The 15,826-nt window shown below is 35.8% G+C and overlaps 1 protein-coding gene across 5 annotated transcripts in view; it reads left to right on the forward strand.

Annotated features, from left to right (window-relative positions):
- Window positions 1-412: 412 nt before the first annotated feature.
- The window catches only part of MIA2 (MIA SH3 domain ER export factor 2), a 122,369-nt gene continuing 106,955 nt past the window's right edge, over window positions 413-15,826 (forward strand). For 2 of the 5 annotated variants that reach the window (XM_037834887.1, XM_037834888.1), the window contains exons 1-4: window positions 416-660; window positions 2,293-2,426; window positions 4,311-4,397; window positions 7,521-8,763. In XM_037834887.1, coding sequence (XP_037690815.1) covers window positions 546-660; window positions 2,293-2,426; window positions 4,311-4,397; window positions 7,521-8,763 — 1,579 coding nt within the window. In that variant the 5' untranslated portion in view covers window positions 416-545. Of the gene's footprint in view, window positions 661-2,292; window positions 2,427-4,310; window positions 4,398-7,520; window positions 8,764-15,826 lie in introns of all 5 variants that reach the window. The other 3 variants (XM_037834889.1, XM_037834885.1, XM_037834890.1) reach the window with 3 other exon arrangements.

Raw genomic sequence — 15,826 nt, forward strand, 5'->3', positions numbered from 1 at the left:
CATAGTAACACTGAAGAGTTTTTAATATGAAAGTGGGCAACTTTTTCAAATAACTTTTATCATGACATTTCAGAACTTATACCTGTAACATAAATATTTCATTGCTGTTTCTTCATGTAACTATACACATTTTCCATTGATGGTATGTACTTGTTGACTGATCTACCTGTAGACTTTAATAGGAGAGATTAAAGGCCTGTTTGAGAATTGTCCTGTTGAGTGCCAGTTGCCTAAGTAACATGGTTTTACATGGGTCACCTTGATAAAGACACTAGTACAACTAAAAAAATCCTTGTTAATTATTAATCTCTTATGTATCATCTGGACACCTGACACTGCAGATTGAGAACTGAGAGTGTTTGTCCCTCAAGTGAGGCCTAAAGACTGATAGAAAAATGTAGTTATCAAGGGATTTTTTAAAAACCCTAACCTTTTTCTCATATATTTAGTGAAGAGAGCAGGGTATCTTCCATGTTGGCTGGCAGATCTACAATCTTTACAATAGGTGTAAACCTTGTTTGGGATTCCCGGTTGTTTGTTTCACCATGGCGGAGCTCGGAGTTCACAGAATCCTTCTTTTGGTTATTGCTTTGACAAAGAGTCTGGAGAGTACAAAACTGCTGGCAGGCTTTAAAAAATGTGGTGACCTGGAATGTGAAAGTGAGTTTGCCTTTTTCTTTCCTTTTCTACTTCAGTTGATTGAAGCTCTGAAATGAGATAAAATGTCATTGTGGATGTGTATGATAAAAATGAGCATTAATATCATTGAGAAATATTTGAAATTATAAAGTATAGCTTGCTTTAAAAAAGAAATTCTGGAAGCAAGGCATTTTGTGATAGGATTAATGTAAATATACAAAGGGGCAAAGATCAGCCTGATAAATAAATATATCAGAAATTGTGATTTTAATTTGTACTTGCAAAGCAAATTAATCAGCCCTTGCTATTTTTTAAGATAAATATAATTGATTGTTATGAAAAAGATATCAGACCACTTGATACTACTTCATTTATGAAGTGCTTATATTTTTTTACTTTCTATTTCACAATCAGAATTTTCCTATTCTCATAAGTTTTCTAAAAACATTTTATTTAAAACCACTGTGATTTATTCTGTCTAAGCCTTATCAAATTAATCATTTCTGTGTTAATTTATGATACAAAAATATGATATGCAAAATATTGTTAGTATAAGCATCAATAATATATAAATAAAACTTTTATTTGTAAACATTTTCCTTAACACTTCGATATATGATTTAATATAGAAAGGTTTACCAGACAGTGTTTTATAATAAAAATCTTTGTTTCCTCTTTATATTACAACCTAATTTTAGTATCTTCAGGACCAGACACAGAACATGGAAACATTCATGTTTATAATTTATAATGTTATTTTAATTTTAACTGCATCATAATCAAATATATTTTACACATAGTTATATAATTATTATAGTTAATATGGCATGTATATTGCTTCATGCAGTGAAGGGCTAAATCCAGCATATTTGTTTTTGATTAATTCATAGCTACTGAGGGCATACTACGTGCTGGGGCCAGGGGCAGGTGGTGTACATCTAAGAGGAATCAAAATGAAATGAAAGATAAGGTTCAGGAATTTTCATTCTAGTGAACAGTAGCAAAATAGGTCTATTTGAAACAATGACACAATGTAGAAAAGGTAATAGGTAATACGGAAGTTCAGACAAGGGGCAGTCAGAATGGGCTGGAGTTAGGTGCCTCATGGAGGAAGCAGGGTAGGAGTTGAACATGAAGAGAGAGGGAGAGGTCTCTAAACTGAGGAATGAGCAGAAAGAAAGGTCCAGAATAAGGAAGGTGAGAATGTTACCATGGAAAGAACCTCAGTACAAATCAGCTCTATGAGCAACTCTCTGAGCCTTAGTTAAATGGTTGGAATATGGCAGGTGCCAGGAAGCAAACTAATTATCATATCCTTCCCTACATTCTCTCTACAGACTGGAGAATGATAGTGGCATACTTTAGGGACAATGGATACAAGAGTTTTGCTGTAGCCCTGGGTAGGAATGAGTAGGAGGAGGTACTGTTAGATAGGGAAGGTGGGACTGGATTGTGGACAACCTTGGATATCAAGCCATAGAGCTTAGACTTCATTCTATGTGCAGTCTATGCAGGTTTTTAAGGCCATAAATGATATATAAGGAAATTGGTGTTTGGTAACTTCTATAGGATGGATTGGAGGAGGGCAAGGCAGGAGGGGGAGAACTGGCATTTGAATTTAAAACGTGTTTTTTTCTTCACATGTTTACATAGCTTTAATAAGCAGAGTCTTAGCTGTGAGAGATTACAGAGGATCTGACTGCCGATACCTGAACTTCACTAAGGGAGAAGAGATATCTGTTTATGTTAAACTTGCAGGAGAAAGGGAAGATTTGTGGGCAGGAAGTGTAAGTATCTAATTTGAAAAATTTAATGCAGAGTAAATGACCAGCTTGCACAAGGATGCTTGCTTTACATCTCTGAGAGAACTTTAAGAATTGCAAAGCACTTGTATAAATATTACAAAAAACACCTTAACGTATTTAAACAAATAAAAGATGGTCATATTTGGTGGTGGTTCCAGAATTTCTATAAATAAGGCTTCTAGGGAAGCAGTCTGGTTGGCATGGAGGACTAAGAGAATGCCTTGAAATTATTTTTACATAGCATGCATACTTTTTAAACTTATATTTTACATTTATTGGAGTGACCTGAGGAGTATTGAAGGAGATTATGGGTAGGCAACCCCAGCCATCCCTTAGGATTGTCAATGGTTAAGTATAGGAGAGACTGGAAAATTTTAATCAAATTAAAACACATGTCTTTCTGAGCAAATAAAGGACTGAATTAAGATCCTCAGAAAGTTTAGTAGCCTAGAGAAGCTAGGTGTATGAATTTTTCATAGAAAAAATAACAGCTGGGAAAGACTTTTTATGTAAACCAAAGTCCCAGAACTTTGAAATTCCTGGAAGCCTGAATCATCTCTCTGATTATATAACACAGGAAAATTAATGATGAATGTTTTCGGCTGAAGTTAAGTTTGTGCCTTTGGTTGTATCATTATATTTTATAATAAAAAGATGCTGTGGTAAGTGATTTTACTCCCAAACTTAACCAGCATGACCAACCTGATGTATACATCACTTCCATGTTGAATATTCATGCAATTTGCTGGTTGGTCACTGTTTGAAGTAGCAGATTCCATTTGAAATGCTGCTTTTTCCCATTAGGGCCTTATGACTGAATCTCTGACTACTGCTGGCCATAACTGTTTGCCGGGCTCTGCAGCTCCCAAGATTCCTTACTACTCAGGGCTGCCCTTCTGTCTTGAATGCCTGGAGATCTCCAAGGCAGTTATAAGAAAAATGACACAGCTGGTGTCACAGAGGCAAAGACAGCATTCTTCCTTGTTTACTATGAGTGAATATAATAGTTCCACACAAAAGCAGTGTTTAATGCATGGAGCTAGGGTGAAGTTGCAGGCACACTTAGTCTTGTACATTAGTTATTTAGTGGATGCAGACAGCTGTTTTAGGAACCATAGTGTGGAGTCTACCCATAGGATGTTAGCTTCCATATAGCTGAAGCAACTGGAGGGCTGGAAGATTCACAATTGAAGTGTTATGATGTTGGATCAGAGGACTAAAAGGAGTATGTTCTTTAAACTTTGACAGGGCTAGCAGATGGGCTGAAGAGGTTGTGTGAAGCCTTCACTCTCGAGGGACATTCTGAATGTACTGAGTTAAGACAATCTCTGTTATTAAGTTAGTCCCAGAAAAGTTGAATGGAGCCAAATCCTCTTTGGTAGGCTTGTGGACCTTTACCATCCTGATGAATCCATCTGTGGCCTTTTCAGAATTTAAATCTCTTACCTCAGTTTGACATCTCGAAAATGCTGAATATATGTCACAGCTCCATCTAGCTTGGCAACTGCTGCCATTTGCTTGCCTTTTGATATTCCAAGTCTACCGGTTCATATCTGTGGTCCACCTGGGTAAGGAAGGTCATTAAGGGACAGAAGGAAGAAAATGAGTATGTGGGATGATTTTCCTTTCAAAGTTTGAAAAAGTAGCATTTTACAATGTGGCTCTCTGTTCTTTTAAATTAATGCTGACCTTTTGAATAATAAAAGGAATATGATTTCACTCACTTTCTTTTAGTAGGCAATTGAAAGCCAGTTAATATTTGTGATTTGAAGTAGATGTAAGCCAAAGACATGGGGCAAAATTACACTCAAGTGTCTATTGCTTTGATCACTCTTCCGTTATAATTTCTCATCTTCATTTTGATAGAAAGGAAAGGATTTTGGATATTTTCCCAGGGATGCAGTCCAGATAGAAGAGGTGTTCGTATCTGAGGAAGTTCAAGTGTCAACTAAAGTGAGTAAACACATTCTTAGTTACAAATTAATGTAAAATTTCTTGTCAAAAAATGGTTTTCCATAATATAAGTGAACCTGGTTATGTACCTTGTGTATCAAAGCATAAAATATGTAGCCTGAGAACTTAATCTAGGAATAGATTGAGTATCTGAATAAAATTGGGTAAGACAGACAAAGATTTTGCTTTCTGAAAAATTAAGACAGTAGAGTGAAATGGTTAAGAGCATGGATTCTGGAGGTGGACTGTCCGAGTTCAAAACTTGACTCAGCCACTTACAAACTATGTGGCCACATGTGCCTCAATTTCCCCATCTGTAAAATAGGGGTGATGATTATAACACAATGCTACCTTGTAAATTTACTAAGGAATAAATGAGAAAATATATGTAAAATGGGTTTATTTTTACCCATTATTACTGTCCTAGTTTGCTAATGCTGCAGAATGCAAAACACCAGCGATGGATTGGCTTTTATAAAACGGGGTTTTATTTCACTACACAGTTACAGTCTTAAGGCCACACAGTGTCCAAGGCAACACATCAGCAATCGGGTACCTTCACCGGAGGATGGCCAATGGTGTCCGGAAAACCTCTGTTAGCTGGGAAGGCAGCCGGCATCTGCTCCAAAGCTCCAGCCTCAAAACAGCTTTCTCCCAGGACGTTCCTCTCTAGCAAGCTTGCTCCTCTTCAAAACATCACTCCCAGCTGTACTCCCTCAGTTCCCTCTCTTTGAGTCAGCTCATTTATATAGCTCCACTGATCAAGGCCCACCCCGAATGGGTGGGGCCACGCCTCCATGGGAACATCTCATCAAAATTATCTCCCACAGCTGGGTGGGGCACACTCCAAGCAAATCTAACCAGCACCAAAACTTCTGCCCCACACAAGACCACAAAGATAATGGCATTTGGGGGACACAATACACTCAAACCAGCACAATTACTAATAATTACTAATTTTTGTCCTGTTAGGACCAAATTTTATTTCCCACCATAATTCCTTGGTCTCTTATATCTGTGAAACCTCTTTTGCTGTTGGAATTTTTAATGGGCCTGATAATATTAAGCATGCTAGTGAGAAAGAGAATAAGAAGGGGGATTTTTCAATATGTTAACTTGATTAATCCATTTAATTTAGGTTCCAGGTTAAGACAATTTACCTTAAGTTAGGTCATTGTGAAGTCAGTTAAGCAAACTTCCTATTATTGCTCTTTTCTAACACAAACTCTGAGATTAACTCTCCATTCACTTGGGCCTATTGGTTCTACCTCCAAAATTTATCTAGAATATATTGTCATCTCTCCTTTTTTACACTCACCAGAGACCTCATCCATGGCACCATCATCTCTTAATTAGAATTCTACAGTTGCCTTCTGATTGGTCTCCTTGCCTCTACTTTTGCCCTCTTCCAATCCATTTTCCAAACAGCAACATATCTTGTACAAACAAAAACAAAAAGTCAGATCATGTCATTCCCTCGGTTAAGCCTTTAATTGGATTTTCATTGAGCCTGGGATAAAACCCAGACTCCTAACCCTAGCCTCAGAGGTCCTACATAATCCATTTCTGCCCCCCTTGTTGACCCCACCTTGGGCCATTCTCCCCTCACTCACCACACTTCCAGCCACCTGTTCTTAGGACTTGCCAACTTCTTCCCTGCCTAAGGACCCAAACAAACTGTTTCCTCCAGTTTAAATGCTTTCCCACGTTTTTCACTTGGTTAGTTCCTTCTCATCATTTAGGTCTCAGCTTAAACATCACTACTTAAAAGAACACAGCTCCCTCTTCTTTTCCTCCATAGGACTTATCACAATTTATAATTACCTTTTTCCATTATTTACTGTTTTCTGTTGTTTACCTAGCACAATGTCACACACATAGTAAGCTTATATCAGAAGCCCCAAATTCTTAGATGAGGTTCCTGGGAAATAGACTCAGAAACAGATCTTTGCGTCCAAAATGTTTACTGGGGATTTCTCTTGAGTATAGCATCTGTGAGGAAATAAAAGCAGGATTGGGCAGGCAGGGAAATTGAACTGTGATGCAGTTGCAACAAAGGCCTCAGTCAATTCCACAAGTATCTCCGAAAGTAGGATGGCCCTTCAGAGTTGTCCTGAACAGATGCAAGGAGGTTGGGCTTTTGAATCTCTGCGTTACTGGCTGCATTTGAGGGGTGTAACCTTGGGCTAGGCTAGTGTTTACTAGAGATAGGTACTATTCTAAGTACTTGACTCATTTAGTCCTCACAGTTGCACTGTGAGGTAGGTACTGTCATTATTGCCATTTTATAGATGAGGAGACTGAGGCATAGAGAGGTCACATAATTCATCCGATGTCACAGAGCTAGTGGATGGCAAGGTCAGAATTGAACCCAGAGAGTGTGGCTTCAGAGTCTGTTCTTAATCACCTACTATGTTGTAATCCCAAAAATATTTTGTAAAATTGCAATTCTGAAGCTAATTAAAAAAATAACTGAACTTCATTCTCATTTCATAATGGTAATATCCAAAAAGCAGCACACTTCACTGTTTCTAAACTTCAGATTTAAAAAAAAAAGCCTTCATCATTTTACTTCCTGATGATTTGGTTATTCTGAGAGATGAGCAAGTGGGTCTTCACCTCCATTGGCTATATGCAAGACTTCAATCAGATAAGTCTAAATGTTTTGGTGCAACTTCCAACCAGACCTTTATGCTGCAAGAGCCTTTGGTCTGCTTGAGCTGTAAAGACAATTTTGTATGTGATCATGAACACTGAAAGTTCCCTCCCTCAAATCCCCAAATGAATGCATGTGTCCACTCAGTACACTCTTAGGAGGTACAAGATTTTTTTGGACATTTATGCCACATTTAATTTTAGAATATACTCAAAACACTGATTATCCATCTCAAAATCTTCATGTATTTGATAACAAATAAACTATAAAGTAAAAGGATTTCCCTTTAGGTTTATTTTGTTAAGCCTTAGAAGTCAGTTATGATAGAAGAATTTGAGAATGGATGATCTTCCGCTGATCTACTGTGTTGTCTTGGAAAGTCACAGTCATCCATTTAAAATGATTTAGGAAGAAACAAGGAGATTTAGTGTAAATATGCTATCATATTTTTTTTTTTTTTCTCTTAGGAATCTGACTTTCTTTGTCTTCTTGGAATAAGCTACACATTTGAAAGTGAAGATAGTGAGTTAAACAGTGGTAATGATGAAAATATATATCCATATGAAGAAGATAGAGACCAAAAATCTAATGTATATGAAAATGATTTGCAGATAGGACCTGGATTTTATTCCACTTTTGAAGACCTTTTGTCAGAAGGCCAATTTCCAGCCTCAGAGGCTCCAGAAGATATCAGAAGTACCAGTGAATCAAATAGCTGGGAACAAGTACAAGCTGGAAGCATGGAACAGAATATAATCAAAGAAGAAACCCCAAATCGTATTCTAGAGGTGGATCATGTCCTATCATCCTCAACTGTATCTGAAGTGAAAGGGTGGTTTGGATTGGAAAGGGAACAAGCTGAAGAGAAAGCTATTGAATCGGTTATTGAACCTCTACAAGAAAGCTCATTTCAAAGTAGAAAGATGGCAATGGAAGATGAGAATAACCTAGAGGAATTAAATAATGGTAAGCCTCAAACAGAACATAAACAAGAACCTGAACCAGAATTAGATTCAATGCCAAAGAAACTGTCTGAACTAGAGTCTGAATCAGAGCACATTCTCAAACTTCAATCCACTGGTTGGTTTGGTGGTGGATTTACAAGTTATTTAGGCTTTGGAGATGAGGATACAGGGCTTGAATTATTGCCAAAAGAAAGCAATCAACTACTACAAGATGTTCCCAATTCCATATCACCTGATGAAGAACCCATATCACCTGATGAAGAACCCATATCACCTGATGAAGAAACGTTAAAGGAAAAAGAAGACCCAAACACTAATGATAGTTCAATCCCCAAGACAAGTTGGTTTACTTTTGGTTTTGGTATGCTAGGTTTTGCATATGCCAATGAGGATAATATTATAGCAGATGTTGGGAAAAATGAAGAAGGAGATGGGGTAGATAAACATGAATATCCTCTAGCAAGTGAATTTGACCCTGATGAGGAACAAGAAATAGAAAGAATAAAAAATATGGAAAATGAAGGTCAAATGGATAAGAAAATTGTCTTAAAGAAAAAAAAAGATTCAGATACTGTACCATATTTGAAAAATTTCTTGAATAATTTTAAAACCCCTTGGAACCTCCAGAACATTCCAAAGGAAACAGAAGTTGCAATTCCTGAACAGATACTTGATCAAGATAATGTGGAAAATAATGAGAGAGAAGAAATTTCAGTTGAAAATGATCCCGCAGATAATATGAAAGGTATGATGCTAACAAGCCAATATAGTCAATCCAGTTAATATGAAACCATTCCTAATATAACTATTTTTATTTTTAAGTGTAATTTACTTATTTAATATTTTTATGGTGGTAAAATATATATAACACAAAACTATTTTACCTTTTAAAATATACAATTCAGTGATATTAGGTACATTGGCAATATTTCACCACTATTTGCGAACATTTTCATCATTCCAAATAGAAACTCTGTGCCCATTAGGCAATAATTCCCCATACCCCCCATACCAGCCCATGGTAACCACTGTTCTACTTTCCATCTCTATGAATTTGCCTATTATGAATACCTCAAATAAGTGGAATCATACCACATTTGTCCTTTAGCCTATTTCATTTGGTATAATGGCTTATTTCACTTAGTATAATATTTTCAAGGCTCATCAATGTTGTAGTATGTATCAGAACTTCATTCCTTTTTTCTGGCTGAATAATATTCCACTGAATGTATATACCGCATTTTGTTTATCCACTCATCAGTTGATTGACATTAGGGTTGCACCTATCTTTTGGCAATTGTGAATAATGCTGTTATGAACATCAGTGTTCAAATTTCTGTAAGGTCCCTGCTTTCAATTCTTTTGGGTATATACCTAGAAATGGGTGTGTGGGTCATATAGTAATTCTATACTTAACTTTCTGAGGAACTGCCAAACTGACTTTTGCAGCAGCTGCACCATTTTACATTCCCACCAGCAATTTCTCCACATCCTTTACAACACTTGTAATTTTCTGGTTTTTTTTATTAGCAACCATTCTACTGGGTGTGAAATGGTATCTCACTGTGGTTTTTTTTTTAAACAGCTTTATTGAGATATAATTCACCTGTTTAAAGTATACAGTTTAGTGGCTTTTATTCACAAAGTTGTGTAACCATAATGCATTTTTTTAAATGCAATTTTATTGAGATATATTCATACACCATACAAACCATCAGAAGTATACAATCACTGGCTCACAGTAGCATCACAGTGATGCATACATCCGCATGATCAATTTTAGAACATTTTCATTACTCCAGAAAAGAAATAAAAATAAAAAATGAAAACCCAAATCCTCCCATACCCCTTACTCCCCCTCCCCCACTCCATTATTGATCCATAGTATTGGATAGTATTGGCATGGTACATCTGTTACAGTTAATGAAAGGATATTAAAATATTACTGTTAACTGTACTCTGTAGTCTGCAATAGTTACATTATTTCCCATATACCCCTCTATTATTAACTCCTTGTAATAATATCCTACATTTGTTCTAGTTCATGAAAGAACTTTTTTATATTTGTATAGTTACTTACAGACATTGTCCACAACAAGATTTACTGTGTTATACATTCCCATCTTTTCACCTCCAACTTTCCTTCTGGTGACATCATGACTCTAAACTTCCCCTTTCCACCGCATTCACACACCAGTCAGCACTGTCAATTATTCTCACGATAATGTGCTACTGTCCCCTCTGTCTATTTCCAAATGTTTAAGTTCAACCTAGCTAAACATTTTGCACATGTTAAAGCAACCGCTTCACATACTTTAGCCTCATTCTATATTCTGGTAACCTATATTCTCCATTTTATGCCTTTGAGTTTGCATATTATAATTAGTTCATATCAGTGAGATCATACTATATTTGTCTTTTTGTGTATGGCTTATTTCACTTAACATAATGTCCTCAAGGTTCACCCATGTTGTCGCATGCTTCAGTACTTCATTCCTTTTTACTACTGAATAATATTCCATTGTATGTATATACCACATTTTGTTTATCCATTCATCTGCTGATGGACACTTGGGTTGTTTGCACTTCTTGGCAGTTGTGACTAATGCTGCTATGAACATCAGTGGGCAAATGTCTGTTACTGTCCCTGCTTTAAAATCTTCTGGGTATATCCCAAGTAGCAGGATTGCTTACTCATCAGGCAACTCTATACTAAGCTTGTTAGGAACCGCCAAACCGTCCTCCACAGTGGCTGTACCATTTTATATTCCCACCAGCAGTGAATAAGGGTTCCAATTCTCCACATCCTCTCCAGCACTTGTAGTTTCCTATTTGTTTAATAGCAGCCATTTTAGTAGGTGTGAGAAATCTTATTGTGGTTTTGATTTGCATTTCTCTAATATCTAGTGAAGCTGAGCATCTTTTCTTGTGCTTTTTAGCCATCTGTATTTCCTCTTTGGAATTGTCTATTATGTCTTTTACCCATTTTTAAATTGGGTTTTTGTCTTTTTATTGTTGAGTTGTAGGATTTCTTTATATATTCTGGTATCAAATTCTTATCAGATATGTGGTTTCCAAATATTTTCTCCCATTGAGTCGGATGTCTTTTCACCCTTTTGACAAAGTCCTATGAAGCACTGAAGTATTCAATTTTGAGGAGTTCCGATTTATCTGTTTTTTTCTTTTGTTGCTTGTGCTTAGTGTGTAAAGTCTAGAAATCACTGCCTCTCGCTAGATCTTGAAGATGTTTCCTTATGTTTTCTTCTAGGAGTTTTAAGGTACTGGTTTTTATATTTAGGTCTTTGATCCATTTTGAGTTAATTTTTGTATATGGTGTAAGATAGGGGTCCTCTTTCATTCTTTTGGTTATGGATATCCAGTTCTCCTGACACCATTTATTGAAGAGACTATTCTGTGCCTGAGAGACATGAGAACCTTGTCAAAAATCAATTGACCATAGATCTGAGGGTCTATTTCTGGGCTCTCAATTCAATACCATTGATCAATATGTCTGTCTCATCCCAGTATCATGTTTTTTGACCACTGTGGCTTTATAGCATGCTTTAAAGTCAGGAAGCATGATAACCCACCCACCCCCCACTTCATCCTTCTTTTTCAAGATGTTTTTGGTTATTCAAGCCCCCTTACCCTTCCAAATAAAATTGATAGTTAGCTTTTCCATTTCTGCAAAGTAGTCCGTTGGAATTCTAATTCGTATTGCATTGAATCTGTAGATCAAATTGGGTAGAATTGACATCTTAACAACATTTAGCCTTCTAATCCATGAACATGGAATGTCTTTCCATTTATTTAGGTCTTCTTTGATTTCTTTTGGCAATGTTTTGCAGTTTTCTGTGTACAAGTCCTTTACATTCTTGGTTAAGTTTATTCCTAGGTATTTGATTCTTTTAGATGCTAGTGTAAATGGATATGTTTTCTTGATTACATCTTTGGATAGCTCATTACTGGTGTATAGAAACACCATTGATTTTTGCATGTTGATCTTGTATCCTTCCACTTTGTTGAACTTGTTTATTAGCTCAAGTAGCTTAAGTATCATTATTTCAGGATTTTCCAAATATAGGATTGTGTCATCTACAAATAGTGAAAGTTTTACTTCTTCCTTTCCAATTTGGATGACTTTTATTTCTTTTTCTTGCCTAATTGCTCCAGCCAGAATTTCTAGCACAATGTTGAATAGCAGTAGTGGCAGTTGGCATCTTGTTCCTGATCTTAGAGGGAACATTTTCAGTCTCTCACCATTGAGTATGATGTTAGCTGTGGATTTTTCATATATGAGCCCTTTATCATGTTGGGGAAATTTCCTTTGATTCCTACATTTTGAAGTGTTTTCATCCTGAAATGTCAAATGCCTTTTCTGTGTCAATCGAGATGATGATGTGGTTTTTCCCTTTTGATTTGTTAATGTATATTACATTAATTAATTTTCTTGTGTTGAACCACCCTTGCACATCTGGAATAAAATCCACTTGGTCATGATGTACAATTCTTTTAATATGCTGTTGGATTTGATTTGCAGGTATTCTGTTGAGGATTTTTGCATCTATATTAATAAGAGAGATTTGTTTGAAGTTTTCTTTTCTTGCATTTTTATCCATCTTTGGTATTAGGGTGATGTTGGCTTCATAGAATGAATTAGGTAGTGTTTCCTCTTCTTCATTTTTTGGAACTGTTTGAGCAGGAATGGTATTAATTACTCTTGGAATGCTTGGCAAAATTCTCTGTGAAGCCATCCAGTCCTAGGCTTTTCTTTGTTGGTAGGTTTTTGATTACTGATTCAATCTCTTTACTTGTGGTTAGTTTGTTGAGGTCTTCTATTTCTTCTTGAGTCAGTGTAGGTTGGTTGTGTGTTTCTAGGAAGGTGTCCATTTCATATAAGTTGTCTAGTTTGTTGGCATACAGTTGTTCATAGTAACTTCTTATGACCTTTTATTTCTTTGGGGTCTGTAGCAATACCTCCCCTCTCATGTCTGATTTTATTTATTTGCATCTTCTCTCCTTTTGTCTTTGTCAGTCTAGCTAAGGGTTTGTCAATTTTATTGATCTTCTGAAAGAACCAACTTTTGGTTTTATTGATTCTCTTTATTTTTCTTTTTTATTCTTCATTTCATTAATCTCTGCTGTCATCTTTGTATTTTATTTCGATCTGCTTGATTTGGGATTAGTTTGCTGTTCTGCAGTTTATCCTCTTATTCACTTAGGTCATTGGTTTCAGCTCTTTCTTCTTTTTTAATGTAAGCATTTAGGGTTATAAATTTTCTTTTCAGCACTGCCTGTTGTGTATCCCATAAGTTTTGATACATTGTGTTCTCGTTTTCATTTGTCTCAATATGTTTACTGATTTCTCTTGCAATTTCTTCTTTGACCACACTGATCGTTTAAAAGGTTGTTGTTTAACCTCCATATATTTGTGTATTTTCCAGTTCTCTGTTATTGATTTCCAGGTTCCTCCCATTATGATCAGAGAAAGTGCTTTGTATAATTTCAATCTTTTTAAATTTATTAAGACCTGTTTTGTGCCCCAGCATATGGTCTATTCTGGAGAATATTCCATGAGCACTTGAGAAGAATGTATATCCTGCTGTTGTGGGATGCAATGTTCTATATACATCTATTAGGTTTAATTCATTTATCATATTACATAGGTTCTCTGTTTCTTTATTGATCCTCTGTTTATATATTCTATCTATTGGAGAGAGTGGTGTGTTGAAGTCTCCCACTATTATTCCCTTCAGTTTTGCCAGTATTTGCTACCATTGAGTAGGTTGTCTTTCACTTTCATGATATAGTCCTTTGATGTGCAAAACTTTTAAATTTTAATGAGGTTCCACTCATCCATTTTTAAATTTTGTTGCTTGTGCTTTGGGTTTATAGAAATGATTGGGTCTAAGAAATGATTGCTTAACACAAGATCTTGAAGATGGTGCACTATGTTTTCTTCTAGATGTTTTATAGTCCTGGTTCTTATATTTAGGCCCTTGATCCATTTTGAATTAATTTTTGTGTATTGTGTGAGATAGGGATCCTCTTTCATTCTTTTGCATAGAGATATCCAGTTTTCCCAGCACCATTTGTTGAAGAGACCACTCTTTCCCAACTGAAAAAACTTGGCAGCCTTGCCAAAAATCAATTGGGCATAGATATGAAAGTCTATTTTTGAACTCTTAGTTAGATTCCATTGGTCCATATATCTATAATTGTGCCAGTGCCATGCAGTTCTGACTTTGTAATATGTTTTAAAGGCAGGAAGTGTGAATCCTTCAATTTTGGTCTTTTTCAATGTGGTTTTGGATATTTGAGGCCTCTTATCCTTCCAAATAAATTTGATGACTGGACTTTCCATTTCTGCAAAAGAAGGCTATTGGGATTTTGATCGGGATTGCATTGAATTTGTAAATCACATTGGGTAAAATTGACATTTTGATGATATTTAGTCTTCCAATTCATGGGCATGGAATATCTTTCCACTTATTTAGATCTTCTCTGACTTCTTTTAGCAATGTTTTGTAGTATTCCACGTATAAGTCCTTTATATCTTTGGTTAAATTTATTCCTAGATAGCTGATTCTTTAAGTTGCTATTGATTTCCTGCTCAGAGTGTTCTTACTAATGTATAGAAACACTATGGATTTTTATGTGTTGATCTTGTGCCCTGCCACTTTGCTGAATTAATTTATTAGCTCTGGTAGCTTTGTTTTAGAGTTCTCGGGACTCTATACAGGATCGTGTCACCTGCACATAGTAGAAGTTTACTTCTTTCTTTCCGATTTGAATGCCTTTTATTTCTTTTCCTTGCCTACTTGCTCTGGCTACAGCTTTCAGTACATTGTTGAATAACAGTGGTGACAGTGGCTATCATCTTGTTCCACCATTGAGTATGATGTTAGCAGTGGATTTTTCATATATGCTCTTTATCATCTTGAGGAAATTAACTTCTATTCCTAGTTCTTTTCTTTTTTCTAAAAGATTTTTACCAAGAAATGAGGCCATATTTGTCAAATGCCTTTTCTTAGTCAATTGAAATGATCATGTGTTTTTTCCCTTCATTTTGATAATGCGATGTGTTACATTGATTGATTTTCTTATGTTGAGTCACTCTCACCTTCCTGGGATAAAATCCACTTGATTGTGGTGTATAATTATTTTGATGTGCTGTTGGATTCAATTTTCTAGTATTTTTTTTTTATGATTTTTGCATCTATATTCATAAGACAAGTTGGTCTGTAATTTTCTTTTCTTGTAGTATTTTATCTGGCTTTGGTATTAGGGTGATGTTGTCCTCATAGAATGAGTTAGGTAGTGTTCCCTCCTCTTCAGCTTTTGGAAGAATTTGAATAGGATTGGTATGTATTCTCCTGAAATGATTGGTAGAATTCACCTGTGCAGCCATCTGGTCCTAGGGTTTTTTTTGTTGGGAGGTTTTTGATGAATGATTCAATTTCTTCACTTGTGATTGGTCTGTTGAGATCTTCTATTTCTTCTTGAGTCAGTGTAGGTTGTTTGTTTGCTTCTAAGTTTCATCTAAGTTGTCTAGTTTGTTGGCATACAGTTGTTCATAGTATCCTCTTACAATTCTTTTTATTCTTGTGAGTCAGTAGTAACATTCCCCCTCTCATTTCTGATTTTATTTATTTGGGTTCACTCTTTTTTTTCAGTTTAGCTAAAGGTTCGTCAATTTTATTGATCTTTTCAAACATCCAACTTTTGTTTTTTTTAATGTATATTGTTTTTTATTCTCTCATTTATTTCTGCTCAAATCTTTGTTATTTCTTTCCTTCTGTTTGCTT

The sequence above is a fragment of the Choloepus didactylus genome, chromosome 4 (assembly GCF_015220235.1).
Source record: "Choloepus didactylus isolate mChoDid1 chromosome 4, mChoDid1.pri, whole genome shotgun sequence".
Taxonomy (NCBI): domain Eukaryota; kingdom Metazoa; phylum Chordata; class Mammalia; order Pilosa; family Megalonychidae; genus Choloepus; species Choloepus didactylus.